The sequence below is a fragment of the Bicyclus anynana genome, chromosome 15 (genome assembly GCF_947172395.1).
Source record: "Bicyclus anynana chromosome 15, ilBicAnyn1.1, whole genome shotgun sequence".
Taxonomy (NCBI): Eukaryota; Metazoa; Arthropoda; class Insecta; order Lepidoptera; family Nymphalidae; genus Bicyclus; species Bicyclus anynana.
In genome coordinates, this window is record NC_069097.1 from 1,533,668 (window position 1) to 1,552,987 (window position 19,320).

The 19,320-nt window shown below is 33.5% G+C and overlaps 2 protein-coding genes across 6 annotated transcripts in view; one reads left to right on the plus strand and one right to left on the minus strand.

Annotated features, from left to right (window-relative positions):
* LOC112043432 (adenylate cyclase type 2-like) overlaps window positions 1-19,320 on the minus strand; it is a 164,655-nt gene that overhangs the window by 46,630 nt on the left and 98,705 nt on the right. The window lies entirely within an intron of this gene.
* Window positions 1-19,320, plus strand: part of LOC112043433 (probable E3 ubiquitin-protein ligase sinah) — a 60,940-nt gene that overhangs the window by 16,649 nt on the left and 24,971 nt on the right. The window contains exons 1-2 of one of the 3 annotated variants that reach the window (XM_024078841.2): window positions 13,665-13,846; window positions 14,377-14,526. The exons of 1 other annotated variant lie outside the window; for it this stretch is intronic. In XM_024078841.2, coding sequence (XP_023934609.1) covers window positions 14,407-14,526 — 120 coding nt within the window. In that variant the 5' untranslated portion in view covers window positions 13,665-13,846; window positions 14,377-14,406. Of the gene's footprint in view, window positions 1-13,664; window positions 13,847-14,376; window positions 14,527-17,611; window positions 17,760-19,320 lie in introns of those variants that run through there. One more of the 3 variants, XM_024078845.2, reaches the window with a different exon arrangement.

Sequence of the window (19,320 nt, forward strand, 5' to 3'; positions counted from 1 at the left end):
GAGTTATGAGTTGCTTAACTGTCAAACTTCTGAAGTTAAAATTGAAAGTCTGTTTTTTTTAGTAAGTAAGTACCTACATGCAAAGTGAAAAACATAATTTACTTGATAAATAAATAATTAAATTAAATAAAAGTTATTTAACAAATAATAACAATAGATTAAGATAACACGTGGCAAAAACAATTTTAACTGTGGTAATTTAGTAAACTAGTTTTATCGTAAATTAGAGTAAAACCTTCATCACCTCACGTCAATATATTTTTTTGTCTTATTTCAAAATAAATAAGTACATATTTACCGTGATATAGCCCAGTACCGTGACAGTCCAGTGGATATGACCCCTGCCTTCAATTCGGAGGACGTAGGTTCGAATATTTGTATTTGTATATTTGTAATTTTTTAACTGTAGTGATTAGGTCTACTTTCAGGTTTAAATCTTAATCCATGTTTATGAATATGGTTATTGGTAATCGAACCAACAACCATTGAGATTGAGATTATCTTAAGCGGCGATTAAAAGTTTTATACACAAACAATAAAATCGATACCATTATCCGCATAAACCTTCAACGAGTTCCGTTTTATCGTAAAATAAAATTGCTTTCGAAGCATTTAGTTTTTATACTTCTTCTACTTATAACAATAAGAAGTTGTAATACGTCCTTAAAAAGTTGCTGTTCTCGAAATAAGGGTACAATAAATATCTTACAGTAGACTTGTAGCCTGCGATGATCACACATGCCTCTTATTGAAAGTTGCTCAGAATATTTTCTCTTACTATAGGTAAGTATAGTAAGTAGTAAGTATAGCAGCCAATAGTTGGGGCTGTTGTTTTTTTGGAAGTTAACAGATTTAAATAAATAAGGATGACTTTTTGTATCCTACTTTTTTCCTCTCCTATTTTTTGTTAAACTCTTTGTTTTCTTGTGGCGTGGTGTATAAATAGTGTATAAATAAATACTATGAGAAATAGTCCTCAGTCGCCAATCACTTAGCTTAGCGACAACCCTTGGAAAAACATAGTTAAATTTTAAAGGTCTATCTTCTTCTTCGTGATACCTCATAGAAAATATCAATCAAGTACGTTTTATACCGGGACAATTGAGAATCTGGAATCCTGACACCTGCTACTTTACAAACCACGGTCCAAGCTTCCGTAATTGAAAACCATACGTTTATCATATAGCACTTGTATAATAGGAGAATTCTTAAAATGAGGCATGTCTGTCTCGCTCTACTGGATTGCGATGACGACAGATGTTCGATATGTTTGCTACAAAACCTAATGAATTTAAAATATAAGAAAAAGTTCTTGAACTGTGTACATCATTATAGACAATAAAAATTCTACAAAGTTGCTTTGCCGTAATTTAATTTAGTTAGGAATTTTAATATAAAACTAAATACAGCGTGAATCTGTCTATGACATCTTAACTCACAAATGGATGGATGGATTATTAGGAGTTGATTTATATTCTTAACATAACTTATAATTATCTGCAATACCGCTATTTCCTATAATAAGTTTTATTGGAATTTCAACTTTATTTCTATGGGATGCCAAAATTATATGTTATAGATACACTAATACGAACTTTCCATGGAAAACACCGATGCCACAGCGCTGTAACGAGGCTAATGACATTAATCAACAATATTCTTTTACTTGTTACGTGGTCGGGATTTTATAAGTTGAATTTTATATTGTAAGTAAATCAATAAATAAATAAATAGTACGTAGGATACGTAAACCGTTTTATGTGTCCCGAAATGGGAGCCCATGACGCATCGCTACGCTACGATATATACGCTTGTGTGCGTGTCGGCGAGTGTAATTAGCTTAGGTCTTACGCTCACATAGTCACAAAAGTGGCTTACGTTTGGAGCAAAAAAAATGTTAGGTGTTGCAGGTCTATAAGTTATTAGTCTAAAGCTAATTCCCTTTTTTGTCTTTAAAACAATCATTTATAACTATTTTCTCGTACATTATCTAAAACTAAGTAAATGAAGTACCTACCTAAACATGCAATATAAATAAAAAAAAACAAAGGAAGTATAAAATAATAACTAAAGTCTTAGGCATCGTAGAATTCATCCGAATCTATGGTCATTGGGAGAGTGCCCAGACGGCTGGCAGTATTGTCACTTTGTACTCATCTTTTATATGTTTATCGCAACACTTTTACAATCTGGATCACTTTAAATCCCTTTTCAACTAGAGATTCAACATTCATAGCTATAACACTTTCATCTCCCGGTCCACAAAAATAAACAAAGCCGCAGCAGCCTTATTAATGCAGTTTTTTAGTCCGAGGCATATGTGAGCCGCGCGCGGTCGACTGGAAGCCAATTATAACATCCTGTGGGAGTGACCAGGTGCAGCGCTTATGATGTGTAAAAACTTGTAATTGAAACACCAACTTCGTCTACATACCTTTTATTATATGTGGAATGTAACTGGCTGTAGTTTGGAACTGCTGTTGTTTTAGTTTTTAAATTAACGGATTTTCTTCAGCTTTATAATCTATACTAATATTATAAAGCTGAAGAGTTTGATTGAACGCGCTAATCTCAGGAACTACTAGTCCGATTTAAAAAATTCTTTCAATGTAAGATAGCCGGTGTATTCCTACGAGAACGGGAACCACGTGGGTGAAACCGCGCGGCGTCAGCTAGTAACTCATATAGTTAAACAGAGCAACGACGGCTATTCTGGAACAATTTAATTAATTGGACAAAAATAAGAGTCTCGAATTTCGTCTCTAACACTGTCTGTCCAACACAATTCTATAAAAGAGAGAGTTAGATATTGAATTAGAGTCTCTAATTGTCAAATTATAAAAACATTGCAACAGTGCAGCACATTTTATGCTATGTTTCAGTCTTTAATGCCGATGAAATTTCTGAGACTAGAGGTTAACATTTTGCCTTTATTTTGGTATCTGACGTATGGTTTGCAAGGTTTTATATATACACAGCAGTTCTAAACCCCCTCGTTTAAGACGAAGGTTAAAAATATTGCCAAATTTCGAACAAGTTTCCAATTTGTTCATTAAATAATATTCCAAAAAATAACCGATGAGACAAAAAACTGTCGACAGTAATGGCGTGCGACACGTAACGCTGAGTAAGCGTTTTTTATATCGGCTGCCATCAGTGTTTTTGCTGATTAAAACAATCGCTAAAATACAAAAGAAGTCCCTTGCTTGAGTTACCTTGGCGAACTTTCGATTTAAGAATGAAAATATATATATATATATAAAACCAACCGGTTTTATTATTAAATTTTTACAAAATACATATTGAAATTTTCACAAAAATTAAATTAAAATAAATAAAGATTATGAATAAAACAATACCTAATTAAAAAGAAAATCTAAATTTATGGAACCATTATAAATAGTACCTACAGGTTAATTATGTTAGTCCAGGGACTGGCTTACGAATCTGAGTATTTCATATTATTCAGGTTTTGAGTTTTTAATGCGCTTGTGCCCCTCGTGAACTTAGTTTTCAACTTTACTTATCACCATAGTCCATATTATCCTAACAGGACGTGTTAAAATGCTAGTAAACTTTTGACGGTCGCGTCAAAGTACTAGGGTAACAAATCTATCATTATACCTATATATACCTACAATTACTATAATGATTATTTTAGGAAAAGGCAAATTAAACACACACACAAAATCTCAAAGTACTGCAAAGTGTTATTAAGGTAGTCTAGGTTTGTCACGAAACAGAAGTCACGGGCGTTTTTTAGTTTATGTATACACACGGCGAAGATAATGAATTTATCATTAAAATATACTATAGATAAACTAACAACTATTTCCAGTATCTAGGGTTGCCAAATCGCCAAATCTAATAACCGGACAGCCTAGCCAGGTTGAGGATTTTGTGTATCAGTTATTACGCTACAGGGTTGAGGATTTTGTGTATCAGTTATTACGAGAAAAAGTTGTATGTAAAATCAAGTATTTTGATTATTAGCACAAATATTGTTAAAAATTAATGAAATATAGATAAAATCGAATGCCAAATCAATCTACATATTATTAATTAGTCAAATAAAGTCATCAGTCCAATTTAAATTCTAAATGAATATTTATCAACCTTTTTGCGTTTGAGAAATGAAAAAAATGCCCAATAATTTGTTTATTTTGGCCGGACACGTAATCGCAAAGCCTATGTCCGGCTTTATCCGGACGCCTGGTAACCCTACCAGTATCTATGCGTTATGAAATGACTCATATTGTAAACAGAACAAGTTTAGACTGTAATAAACAGACGGAAACTGAAGGAAGTTGTATATAGATAAAGCTATCTTCGGCAACAGACAGACAGACGATATTTCGGGAGCGGCTGACTCACACGTGTCTCATGTTTACAACATAATAAACAGTTTGGTGCGTGCATTCCGATCGACTGTCGTGTTAAACTTAACTACTGGTTCAACCCGCATGCTGATGTTAACTTGTATTCATATTTTACAAGTTCCTGCGTGCCTCATATGTCATTTCTTCATATTCTTCACAAGTTACCCCTAGACTACAATCTCACCTAATGGTTAGTGATTTATACTAGCTAATATCCGTGTGGGTTTAGAATTTTTACTCCAGTCAAATTAGGATTTTACGTCTGTATGGGAGATTATGAACAATAAACTTCGATTTTACATTTTTTTTAATCTCGTGTCTACGCCGTACGTTATTTAAGGTCACAAAAATCTGTGTTTTTGCGAGTTTCTGTAAATTAGCTCAGTGTTTTCTGCTCTGTGTTCTATAACTTTATTTATTTAAAAAAAAAATGTTTAGTATAAAATTGGCGACGTATTCTGTGATAAAATATTCGTACCGTTTTCGAGATAGAGCCTGCAGTCATCCATACTCATTGCAATTAAACCTAAATAGTGTATTAAGTAATTCTAGCAGTGATAGTGTTAGGTAATTGGTGGAAGGCCGAATGGCAGGTACACCAGAGTTTTAAAGGTAGGAGTGCGGCACTATCCTAACTGGGTGTCCATGAGGATTTTCCGCTCTACAGAAAAAAAAACATCATGGACTTTAAATACTACGGTCTTGAGTCTCCAGCATCCAGCGGCTCCTTGCAACCCGCTTGTCCTCTTTCTACCTAACCTCGCATTACTGGCCGACCGCGCAGTGTTGGTTGACCCCCCACTAGGTGGTCATAGGACATAGTTGTTTTTGCCTCCTAAAATTCATTTGAATGAACTTTTTTGAAATATGCTAAGAAGATCCATGTTTTCCTGGCTGGATAGTACATACAGAGGGTGTCAGCCTTATGCAGGACATATGCCTTTTTTAGGGACTTCCAATCATCACGATCCTGACCCGCCTGCATTTGTAAATATTCTTCACCGAAAATTAATTAAAAATGTTCAAACAACATGTGTGTGGTAAATAACATTTCTTTTGTAAATAGATCTAAAAATGTGTCCCTTATACGCATCTTTATAAATATGACGCAGCAAAATTTTACGTATTTTAAAATGCAAGGAAAGTAAAAGGATTGTGTGAATATTCGGAATTATTTGAATTACTTCGTATGAAAACTTAAAAAGTTTTTCGGTTATTTAAAAAAAATATTAGTTATTCAGTTCGGCTCCTTTATGTGAACTCGTCAACACCTGGAAGTTATGGGAAATACTACCGAGCATCCTGTATATAAACTTCATATTTACATAATATAATTAAAGTCATACTTTTCTTTGTTCTCTTACCACCCTACCGGCAAAGACGTACCGCCAAGCGATTTAGCGTTCCGGTACGATGCCGTGTAGAAACCGAAAGGGGTGTGGATTTTCATCCTCCTCCTAACAAGTTAACCCGCTTCCATCTTAGACTGCATCATCACTTACCATCAGGTGAGATTGTAGTCAAGGGCTAACTTGTAAAGAATAGAAAAAAAAAAAAAAAAAACTATACATCCACACATGTAGAGACGCACGTAAGCTGCGCGTGCACGAGCACGTAAGCACGTAAGCACGCCTGATTTCCACCGCGTGGGGTGATGATGTGCCGCGTGAAGTGCCATGTGCGCCGGCCACAAAACCTTCACTACTACATGATCTTTCAACCACACAAACCGCAATTGTATTTAACAAAGTCTGTTATCTAATTTCATTTGCAATATAATAACTAGAACAACTCAAATGTCGGTATCAGTAGGTATGGTATAGTCTTACTCGTACCATGAATTAATTACCTATACAGCTACAGAATTTCTTGATGAGTACTGTTTACCAATAAACAAATTAAAAAATCAGTTGTCTGTAAAGTCGGTTTACTGACGATAGTTGAACGTGACAACGTCATAAGTAAATAAATATGGAATGGTTGCATTTTTCAAAAGAACACGTGTGTTTTTCTAAAATACTGTTAAATAATCTTCATAGACCAGAATATACTTTATTTCTTGTAAAAAAAAGTTGGCAACCCTAGAGCGAGGGAACGACGCATGACGTCATCTGTTTTCGAGTGTGCAGCCGGCTCCATCGAATTATAAGACGTTGCCACGTCAAAATGAGGTTGTACATCGATAGTTATTTCAAACCTAATAATAATTATAACTAACTTGTTCTTAAATTAGTGAAAATAAATTTGATTAATAAGCATAGAACAATAATTAGATATGGTTAATATATTTTATAACATTTTACAAACAAAGCATATAGTTTTCTACCTTCATTTCTAATTTCTTTATTGGTAAACAGTACTCATCAGAAAAGCTGTAGAATAGACAGCTTCGTCAGGTGCCATTTTTGAAGTGTAGGTACTCTTCTTAGCCCTCATTCGCACGAGAGTTTTTTTTAACGGACGTTAAAAAAGCGTTCAAATATAGTATAAAGATAAAGGAAGGTCTATTTCCAACGCCCAAAATTGAATATGCAGCACCGCTGGAAAAAAGGCGTCGTGATTAAAAAACGCTGTCGTGTGATTTACTGTTTTAAATGTGATGTACTTGGGAAAGCATTTGTTGTATTTGAACTCTTTTTTAACATCCGTTTAAAAACTCTCGTGCGATTGAGGGCTCGGCGTTGTGCACTTTTTTGGGATGGGTAAAAAATGTTACCTGATGGTAAGTGATGACGACCCGTGATCCGTATTATACTAAATGGTTGTTTTTTTAATATTGTGTGTGTGTGTATTTAATAATAGTGCAACCCGTTCTATTTTTTAAAAGATTACTTCATGAAAATAGTAAATATATCTAACTTAGTTTTAAATATAAAAAATAATATTTTTGTAGTTTTATGTCTACAATATTTGCTTATTCGAAATATTAGACCAGCGGACGTCCGCGGTTTCACCCGCGTATTTCTTGTTCCCGTGAGAGTTATTACAGGGATGAATTATTACTTTATTACTTGTTGATAATGTAATAATAATAATAATAATAATAAAATCCTTTATTCAGCTAAAAAATACAAATTAAAAAAGAAGAAGAAATTACAAACTAATACTAACAGAGCTTACAAACTACTTAAAGATACCTACTTAAATTACAAAGTTCCTCTGTCTGTACTTACTTATGTAGCTTTCTATTGATAATAAAACTTTTGAAATCGGTTCAAAGCTTGAAATGGTACTACAGAACATTCGCATTTACATTATGAGTAGTTAAGATTACTAAATGACCTGATGAACTTCGTAAGACCTAATAATGAATTATGTAGATAATAATTATTTTAATTACATTATCTGACGCACTTGTAAGCCTTGATATACAAGTTTGTATGGATGTCTGGCTGTTTGTTTGGATGTTTGTTACTCTTTAACGCTGCTATTACTAAAGCGATTTGGCTGAAAATTGAAATGTAAATAGATTTAACTTTGGATTAACACAAAGGCTACTTTATTCCGAAAAAATCCATGGTTTCTCGAGACTTGCGAAAACTAATAATTTTGATGATATGAATGTTTGTTACTCTTTCACGCCTCGACTACTGAACCGAATTAGCTGAAATTTGGTATTGAGATATATTATAGCATGGATTAACACATAGGCTACTTTTATCCCGGAAAAATCTATGGTACCCGAGGGATTTGTGAAAAACTAAATTCCAATCGGACGAAGTTGCGAGCGTCCGCTAGTAAAAAATAAATGATAATTTATATAAATTTCCTACAATATTTTGCGAGCAAATTTTAAACATATTAACAAAACGAGTTTTAATATAAATATGATAAAAGCAGTTATATCATCAAATAAGCAACAAACCTATTAATTCGCATAGTGATCAAAATTACAATGATACAATTTAATACCAATTAGAGCGGAAACTAACAGTAATTAAATGCAGACGTAATTATAGCTGTTATGAAAATATTCCACAAATCAGTTCATATTTATTCATATTGTGTAGAAATATAGGATTTTTCTAAAGTAACTGTTTAATCTTGGAAATAGTAAGAATTAATTAAAGTACTAAATGGAAAAATTTACGAACATACATCCCATCATCATCAGATCTTGACATGATGACAATGGGACCAAATGGCCGTATACCCTTTAAAACAAATAAAGAATTTTTGAAATCGGTCCAGGCGTCTTCGAGTAATCGGTACATACATAAAAAAATACCGAATAAATTGAGAACCTCCTCCTTTTTGAAGTCGGTTAAAAAATTAAATCACATTTATTTCAAGGAGGCTTAAAGTTCAACCGAGGAATCGAAAGTTGGACGTAGCGATTTTTATCCGAAATCCACGCGGAAAAGTATTAATCGTCCGCTAGTGATTTACTTACACCATTTTTTATATAATTTTCGTATGTTTTCAAGTTTCCGCATTTCCATCTTTAGACTACAAGATTAATTACCATCAAGTGAGTCAAAATTTTCTTAATTCTCTGCGTGTCTGAACTCTGCCAATCCGCATTGGGCCAGCGTGGTGGACTATTGGCCTAACCCTTCTCATTCTAAAAGGAGACTCGAGCTCAGCAGTAAGCCAAATATGGGTTGATAACGAGTCAAAATATCAATTTGTTATCAAAAAAAGAATATTGATATTTATCAATGCAGTCGAGTCGTTCGCCTTGATTGTATTACGAAACTTTATTACAAAAGAAAGGAAAGGTCGGCGATATCTTGAGTTCAATCTTTACCTATATAATAGAGTAGGAGACGCACGCGACTCTGACTGTCTATTTCTAATTGATAACCTTCGTCTTGACATAGGTATTATGATCTTGTTAAATATATTTTGTCCAATTTTGTCCAATCTTCGCTTTATCCAGCGCGTGAAAAGTAGTTCAAAAGATTAACTCAATCAGAATCAGAATCAGACAATTAAAACAGACGGAATAGTTTTATTTTGTTTCAATTGTAACTATGGTAAGCTACCCAAACCCCTTAGTTACCTATGGTACCTATGGTACTTAGGTAATTATCAAAAATCAAAATCAAAATCAAAAAGGACAGGAGCATATTGTAAAGAACTTTCAGTGTTTAACCCGGCATGTATGAGGTGAAAATAGTTACACCAGTTAGGTGGGTATGGAATACCCACATAAAGATTTGTCATTTTTTCAATTCACAGTGAGATTCCCGGCCTCACTCACGACGGGTTAAAAATGACGAAAAATGGCTCTTAGCCCTTAGAAGTAAAATAGTCTGTCGAATTAATACTATCTCGTATCTCGATCTCGAACCAAGGATCTCATTATCCTAAACTGAAGGTTAACGAGGTTAGCCCTTGACTACAATCTCACCTGACGGTAAGTGACGATGCAATCTAAGATTGAAGCGGGCTAAGTTTTTATAAGGAGGGTGAAAATCCACACCCCTTTCGGTTTCTAATTCACTTAGCAGTACGTCTTTGCCGGTAGGGTAACTGGCCACGGCCGAAGCGTCCCACCAGCCAGACCTGGACCAATTAAGAATCGCAGTCGGCACAGCTAGCGATCGAACCCAGGACCTCCGTGTTGTAAATCCACCGCGTACACTACTGCGCCACGGAGGCCGTCATATTTTAGTTATTTTTGTAAAAACATAAATTACGTTTACAAAAATAACAAAAATTACATAACCATCAAGAGGAAGTTTTATTTGAGACAAACTATTACATTCAAGGTCGAAGCTATATAGCCAAACATTTAACCAAACACATACACTTAAACCTAATTACTGTCATTAAGTGGTAATGAAGCCTTGCTGTCAAATATTATAAACTTGCTATTATTAGCTCTTCGATAACAAACACGTAAATAAAATTGGTTATTTTCCAGAAACAAGTTAGCGAGGTATTCGGTTAATTATCATCAAATACTTGATGACGATTTTGAACCAGCCAAACCGCACGTTTGTTTTAAAATTGTGAGAGAAAAAATTATTTATTTATACTTGTGAGATAGAATATATAAACGTATAGACCAAACCAAGACACGTTTCCAGAACCTCATCAATCGTACTCAAAAAAATTAACCACAAAAACCAAGGTAGAAAAACGACTATACTATACTAGCAGATGACCGACTTCGAAGACCTCCTTAATCCGGCCCTGTCGCAAATTCCGTTCTAACTGGATGTCTACTAACTATAAATTACCTACGTTCAAGCGGTTTTCGAGATTTTGTGATGAGTACCGACCTTTCGCTTTTATATGTTTAGATGAAAGAAAGAATCTTATCTATCAGCAATACAGAAACCTTAACAGCTCCACGGTAAAGACGCCGGACTTAACACTGAGACCCGAGAGGTACTAGGTTCGATCCCCACCCACTCGACTATTGTCGTATTTATTCCCAACACAATATATCCGACAAATTAGACTGGAGAAAAACGAGAACATTGGTCATAATTAAGAATATTTAAAAAAAAAAAAGTGTGTCAGCTCCGACACAGGAATGGACTTTACTAAATAGATTACTAAACCTAAGAATACACTATGTACGTCTCAATACCTACGCCTGAAAAGTGAATGGTGCGCAGAATAGGTTGCGTACAAAAAACGCAATGTCATTCGTTCATCGAATTTTACTGCATATATTTCTTTCATACCGGGGGCTATATATGAAAAATCGAATCTTAAGGAGTAAACTCCAAAAAGCAATCGACGTCTATTTTCTACTTGGAGTAAAACCAATACTCAATAGACAGAACCACTCGTTTTAACTGTAAATTGTCCGCAAACTCCCATTAAGCCGTATCAGCCTTCTACTGAATGGCAGACATTATCCACTTCAGTGTTATTAAGGAAATGCGCAGTATAATTTGCTATTGATAAAGATTTTAAGCCCAGAGAAATTGTAAGGAAATATATTATTCAAAATCTTTATTTTTCAATAATAATAAAAATATTGGGCTGTGTATGTCAATGGCAACGGCATGCAAGACTGGAGAAGCGTGGTGGGTTTAAGCTCCATATTCAAACTCCTGTAGTGAGATGATGATTCAAAATGTCGGCTCTACTTCTCTACCGGGCGTAATGCGTTTCAGTTCTGACTCAAAGTTGTAACTTTGAGTCAGGATAAAGTATAGGACAGGATTCTTCTTTAATCTTCTGTTTCAATGAGATGAGAAAAAATTGTCCCCTGTTATCAATACTTTACCGAATTGCCTCCAATTATGAAAGTTATTGTATTTTTTTTTTATTTAAGCAATGCCTTTCTTTCGTATTTCATTTTTTTTTTTTGTTTAGGAGAGTGTATATTTTGTTTTGTCTATTTATTATGTTATCCAACTTAAAAAAATATTATGCCTAGAGTTAGTGTATTTTGAATTTTTTTTTTTAATGTCCTACATTATTTTCATGAACGATGTTTTTTAATACAAGCTAAAGAGATATCTTGTAAATTCCATAAAGATTTTGTTACTGTACGAGCTAAACAGTTGTATTAAATTTGTTATTGAGAATAAAATATTATATTAACATATTTCCAAGAAAAAAACTTATATTATAAGTACCAAATTCATTTCGACCATTTAAGCCTCGGGTACCAAAAAAAGCAAATACGAATATAATAAATCCTCCAATATTTGAGCACACAAATAAATCTAATATTGAAATAAGCAGCAAGAAACTATAATATAGTTTATTACGTAATAAGATTAAAGCAAATAATATAATATTTATTTTTCCACTATCTTAATAGCAATATTATGTGATGTGCTGCGTACACAGGGAGATACGACCTAAATATTGAACTTAGATAAAATGAAGATGAATTATTATTATTTATTTTATACGTAAGTAATATTTTCAGTCAGTTCTTGAGATCATTATATCATCTACATTCTACATTCTTAAAGTACATTTTTTTTTTCTTTATTCTTTCCCGTAGGGAAAAGGCAAAGGTATCTTAAAGTACAAGTTAAAAGATACGTTGTTTTTTTTTATTTTTCTGGCGGCACTGTATTCCTTGCATGCTCTGTAAAGTTTTACTATGTTTATACGATGGTATTTCACTTAAAAAATTTGGTCCGTAAATAAAAAAAATTCCATCTGCGTCAAAGACGACAAATATGATATTTATGGTCTACTGTTCACTTTGTACCTACTTATTATGTGTTCATACATATTTATGTCTCTATTTTACGGGAAACGTAACGCGGATGTACGAGTATGTAGTGTCTGTACTACAACTCATTGACAACCGAAGTACGTACAAAGTATAGTGCAAACAAAGTCAGTTCATTGTCTCGGTAATACATTGTCTTTGTGTATAAGGGCACGTTTATAGTGACAATTTTGAAATACTTTCCGTAAAACCAATTAAAGGAATTAATTTAGGGGATGAAAATTGGTATAAAAGTTTACGAAAACTTAACAAACAACGAGCAATTATATAAACGAAATAAAAATTCATTAAAGTAGGTAATTATTGCTAGTTTTAATAGCAGTTTGTTACGTCGTTTTTTTATCACAGAATTAAAAATATTCACTGTTCATTAATACAGACACTGCTACGTGTTGTAATTAATTATGTTGTTTTATAGTCCTGTTCATATAAACAGCGTAGATATGTAATAAAACTCTACAATTTGTACTGTTTATGACGTCAACCGTTAATTTATAATATTAATTATCGTTTGCTAAAATTCCACGTCCTTATAGTGAATAATTTATTTTAATCTTAAATAATATAAGATATCTTATATAATACCCTCCCATAATGCGCAAAGATTGTTTGAATTTAAAAAAGAGACATACGAGATTTAAATGTCCAATATTTGGTAATTATGATCAAAAATATTAATTTAAATTAAAATTTTACAAAATGAATATGATTTATAAAGATCATAATTAATGTTTTTAAAAGAATATAAAACATAAATTAATTAAAAAGTTGTCAGCATAAATTATAAAATCAATACAATACAATATATGTATTACATTAGAAGTATTATTATTTTAATACAATGTAATTTATTTAATTAAAATTTGGTGTCTATTAGGTAATTAACATTAGATAAATTTATATGAATGAATATAATGATAATTCATTAATAGATAATGTTTATCATTACTTAAACATTTACGTTTAAGTAATGACAGTGAACGTTGATGACAGATTAAATGATAGGTTTTTTATCGCATTTTTACCATGGTGTGGACCCACCTTAATGTATTTATAGTAACTATTGTAAAATCTTTGATTCATTTCAGTTTACTATTAGTTTACTTTGGTGTCAGGTATCGTTTGGTCGTGCTGTGAAATAGTTAAAAGTCAAATTCGCGAACAAATCGTTTTTTTTTGGATCGTTTTTGTGCGTTTTCGAAACTTTTGATCGTTTCAAAGTCGATTGTTGTGCGTTTTTTGTTAAATTTTGTTTTCACTTGTGACCTCTAGATTGTGATCTGTGAGAGGTTCAATTGAGTTTGTGTGTTTGTTTTTTTAACTTATTAATCTGCTCGTCTGTTATAATTAGAGTAGTTTTATAATAGCTAATACTTTAAGAGTATTCCTGAATTTTATTGCAGTGACCATAGTAATTTTATGTTTAAAATCCCCTTTACACAAGCCTACTTGGCTTGGGTCAATTCAGACAAAATATAAAAATACCCGAACATCCTATTGGTCGCGATTCGCATTGGTTTACGTAATTACGGCCAAAAGGATACTCTAGCTTATTGTATTGAACCCATTCTAATAAAACTTCTTCCATTAAAAAACAAGTTTCTAGTTCTGTTTAATTTTTGATTTTCTATTTGTTAAACTTCTTTTTTATTATTGTAAATCAATAGAAAAAATATATAATTATTCATTATATGAGCAAAGTAATGTCTGTTTTTTTTATTAAACAGACATTACTTTGACAATTTTATTTATTTATCAGACGTTTACATATTTTATTCATTTATTGACTAGACACACAATGGCATAGTGTTTTTATTGAGTTTTTGCTTATAGTTCTATTGTCTCTCCTGTCGGTTAATTAGTATGCGTAGACACGTAATTTACAACCACATACACGGGTCGGACGAGGAAGAATGTTGTAACGCTCCGAGAGACTACAACAGCCTGAGGAGGGAATCCAAAATGCTATTGTTCAGAAGACCGGTAAGGTTTTTAACTGTACCATCTTTTGAATACATCTATAACTAGCCAACGCCCCGCTGTGAGGATACGAGGATATTATTTAGCATAAGACACTTTAAAACAATGGCCTTCTAGTGGTAAATGAATTTCCAAAATCGGTTCAGTAGATCCAGAGATAAAAAATAATTATTAACTTTGTCTCTAAACTCTAAAAGGACTCTTAACAACAAAAATACTGTGGTAATAAAACGATGTTACAAAATATAATTTATACATAAATAAACTGCGAACCGTGATAGCCCAGTGGATTTGACCTCTGCCTCCGATACCGGAGGGTGTGGGTTCGAATCCGGTCCGGGGCATGCACCTCCAACTTTTCAGTTGTGTGCATTTTATGAAATTAAAATATCACGTTACTCAAACGGTGAAGGAAAACATTGTGAGGAACCTGCTTAACAGAGAATTTTCTTAATTCTCTGCGTGTGTGAAGTCTGCCAATCCGCATTGGGCCAGCGTGGTGGACTATTGGCCTTACCCTTCTTATTCTGAGAGGAGCTCAGCAGTGAGCCGAATATGAGTTGATAACGGTATAAACTGCTAAAATCATAACCCTCTTTTTGTTAACGCTTTATTCACTTTCAATGAGAAGCAACAGTAGTAATTGCATAATCTTTCCTGACAAAAATATATCACGTTATATAATTTTGAAAAACAGTGCACTAACTTTTAGTTAGAATCGCAAAAACTACAATAAGAATAGAACAAGAGCATCTAGAAGTTTTAGGTCGCTCGTGATAACGAGTTACTTTTTACAGATTTTTATGCACGGATGGTCAAAATCTTCTCTTCCAACTAAATATATCAAAAAAATGCTATAATAATGAAAGAAAAAGGGTAACATTTTATCCTTTTTAAAAGATATATAATATAAATGACAAATACTTATTTATCACTCTCATTCTAATAGTAGGGGAGCCCGGGATGCTAAATTTGCAGTTACTCGAGCGTCATTGAGATCGATTACATTTGGTAGATTAAATTATAGGAAGAATAAATGGTTATTTACTTTTTCCGCTTTTAGCGGTGGAAAAAAACCACAGACTTTAAAAACAATTTTTATTACTTTGGCTTACTGAAATTGTAAGAAAATTATAGCGATTAGATTATTTCCTTAAAAATAAGTAAAAAATTAATCGCACTCGTACCTCGAGCACTAAAATATAAGGGTTTAATTTTGTAACTTTGAAACCCTCCCAGGGTTTCAAAGTTACAAAATTCCATTACGTTACGCTCAAATCGTCAGATTTTCGAAATGTACAGTTTTTAGCTATCAACTCACCTACCTTATCTTAATCTGACGTGCTGGTTGAGTATTTATGAAGTTAGTTTTTTTTTTGGTTGCCCTAAACGTACCCACCAATATTAAGGGCTCATACTCGGTGGAGGTACTCGACAAAGTGTAAGGTATAGTCCCTTATGTTTATCTACCGCGCTCGAGTAACTGCAAAAATCCCCTCTTCGGCTCCTCTACTATAATGAAAGATGACACTCGGTTTCTTTCCTTCACCATTTATTATGATATTAGAGGGTCTATTAATGCATTGCCTCAAATTTGTGATAGTTATTACCCTAATTAGACCCAAAGTACGCTAAGTATTAAAGACCACGCGATGGCTTCTCAATTAGCTAATGATACAACGCATCAACGTGTCAAAATTGGTGATATTCGCTATAAGCTCTAATGAAATGGCCTATTACCATCTATTATCAAATACTTACATGTGTTGTCATTATCTGACTAAAATAATAACACATAATTAAGCACTTAGTTCTTTATCTAATTTCTTAAACAATCTTTGCAGAACAAAGATGACAAAGTACCTATGAGCAGTTATCGTTGATTTTATTCCACTCCTATAAAGGTAGAAATATACATAGTTGAAATTAATTCAAAGTTCTTACATTTTTTTATTCTTTACAAGTTAGCCCACAATCTCACCTGATGGTATTGATATTTAAACAGATATAAAATTATAACAATAAAATTACGATTTGCATTCAACACACAAAATTTTATTTTACCCAAAAAAATTAAATAAATAAATCAACCCTAAAAATTTAAATTCAAAAGACCACCTTTTATTAATTACGATTAATTAATTATCTTTAAAATACGACGTCTGAGTGTAATCTTTATAATTTCAAGTTAGAATTAAATACAAGTATTATGTTACTAATTCAGTAATATTAACCAAGACACCTTTGTCTCGGGATAACTTCCAGACATATATAAATGACCCAATTTGCCAGCACGAGGGTACCTCGTGTTACGAGTGTCTAAATACAAAGTTCACAAACGTTATTAGACGCTAATGTTAAATTCACACATCCTAAATATCCAAATTACATGACGCACGTACATAATAACACCGAAACTGGAGAAAATCGGTACATTGCCTTACAAAGTGATGGATTATTCCAAAGTATCAAGGTAAATAACTTAATGCTAATTTACTAAGGGCCTGTAGCAGTCAGACCTTCGTTTTTTTATTCTTTAGAAGTTAGATGGTAAGTGTTGATGCAATCTAAGATGGAAGCGAGCTAACTTGTTAGGTGTAGTATGAAAATCCACATCCCTTTCCGTACCAAAACACTAAATCGCTAGGCGGTACGTCTTTGCTGTTAGGGTTGTAACTAGCCACGGTCGAAGCAAATCCATTCAGGGGTCAATCCAATCAGACCTGAACAAATTAAGAAAACCTTAATCGGTCCTGCCAAGGATCCCGGACCTCCGCCTTGTAAATCCACCATGTATACCACTGCGCCACGGAGGCAATAGCGTTCCGGTTCGATGTCGTGTAGAAACCGAAAGGGGTGCAGTTTTTTACCATATTCCTTATAAGTTAGCCCGCTTCCATCTTAGATTGCATCATCACTTACCATTAAGTGAGATTGTAGTCAAGGCAACTTGAAAAATTGGTTACCGTACTTTAACGTACCGTATCACGAAGGTCTTGCGGTCACAGGCTAAATCTATTAATACTAAGAAGGAATACAGTCTGCCAATTTAAGGCTTAAGTCACGCTCTTTCGATTCAGTATCTACACAGATGCGAGGCCAGTGCCATTTGTGTTTGGTGTTCGCATTTTATGTTAAAAACCTGTTTACATAGACAAAAACCTTAAGAAACTACATATTTCTACATAAATAAACTTAAAGTGTTTTAAAATTACGTGTTTAAATACTTTGCAGCGGTAAGTTTAGTGTTTATATAGTCTCCGTTTATCATGTGCTAGTCAAAAAGCAGTAGTTGTAATTTTTGATTGACTTTAATGTTTTGTATGTATTTTATAACAGACTAACTGACGCCGCGCTGTTTCACCTGCGTGATTCCCGCTCCCGTAGGAATACGGGGATAAAATATAGCCTATAGTCTTCCTCGATAAATGGATAGTCCATTTATCGAGGAAGACTATAGGCTTACACTGACAGAATGTTTCAAATCGGACCAGTAGTTTCTGAGATTAGCGCGTTCAATCAAACAAACAAACAAACAAACTCTTCAGCTTTATAATATTAGTATACATTGAACAGAACACGCCAACTTTAACTGACATTGAACTGTAGGTATTGTGTTATATTTTATTCACAAGGCTTACGCCTATTTGTCGTAATTGCCCTAATATATTTCCTGAAACTAACCTGTAGTTAAAGACATTTACATTTTTTTAAATAACAATTCTTGATTTACCCTATGTTGAGTTATCTTTTATGTTTTCTTTTCATTTGATATCCATATCATGGGGGTGGATTTCAAACAGCCAGTCCGCCTTCTTGGGGAGGCCGCCATATTGGATTTGTAATGACGTTTCTTAGCTTGTCATGTATTGTCATCAGAACTCAGAGCGTGTGCAAAATTTCATCCTATTCGAAGACCGGGAAGTAGGGCAAATTAAGATTCCAAGATTTTCTTACATACATAGTTACAACATACATAGTTACGAAACTGTTTCTATTTTTCTGATGAGAATCATATTTTGTAGTCAAACGAATTTGGTGATTTTCATTTTCTGAAAGCGACTAAAGTCAGAAAATAGGTTGCACCTGGTTGTTTTGTCAACCATTATTATAAAATATGAACCAACCATTTTGAAGCTCTACGTAGAGTTTAACGAACTTCAGTACAGTACACTCGAGGTTAGCGCGCTTTTATTTTATCTACAGTTTTTTATAGATACCAGTATCATAAGTATAAACTGTCATCGAATAAACAAGAAGAATTTTGTGACCTTGAAATTTGATTAAAATTTACTTAAAATTTTACCTAAAACGGAAATCGGTGGAGTAGACTTTTTACCTATTTATAATATTAGTATAGAAGTATGAAGGTTTCACGTGAAAACGGTACACACAAATACACACACACGGTAAACACGAAATATCACGTGTCTCAATCGGTGAATGAAAACATCGTGAGGAAACCTGCATACCAGAGAATTTCATAATTCTCTGCGTGTGTGAAGTTTGCCAATCCGCATTGGGCCAGCGTGTTGGACTATTGGGCTAACCCCTCTCATTCTGAGAGGAGACTCCAGCTCAGCAGTGAGCCGTATATGGGTTGATAACGACGACGACGATGAAGGTTTCGCCTGTGTGTAAATTCAAACTAACCATGTTAACACGAAATCAAATATAAAAGTTTAATTCAATGTTATTTTTTCCGCATTTTACTGGACAAAATGACCATGGTACGTTTCATGGTCAAGTCACATTGTTCGGTTGACTGGTTTTGATTAAACAAACTATATCGGGATT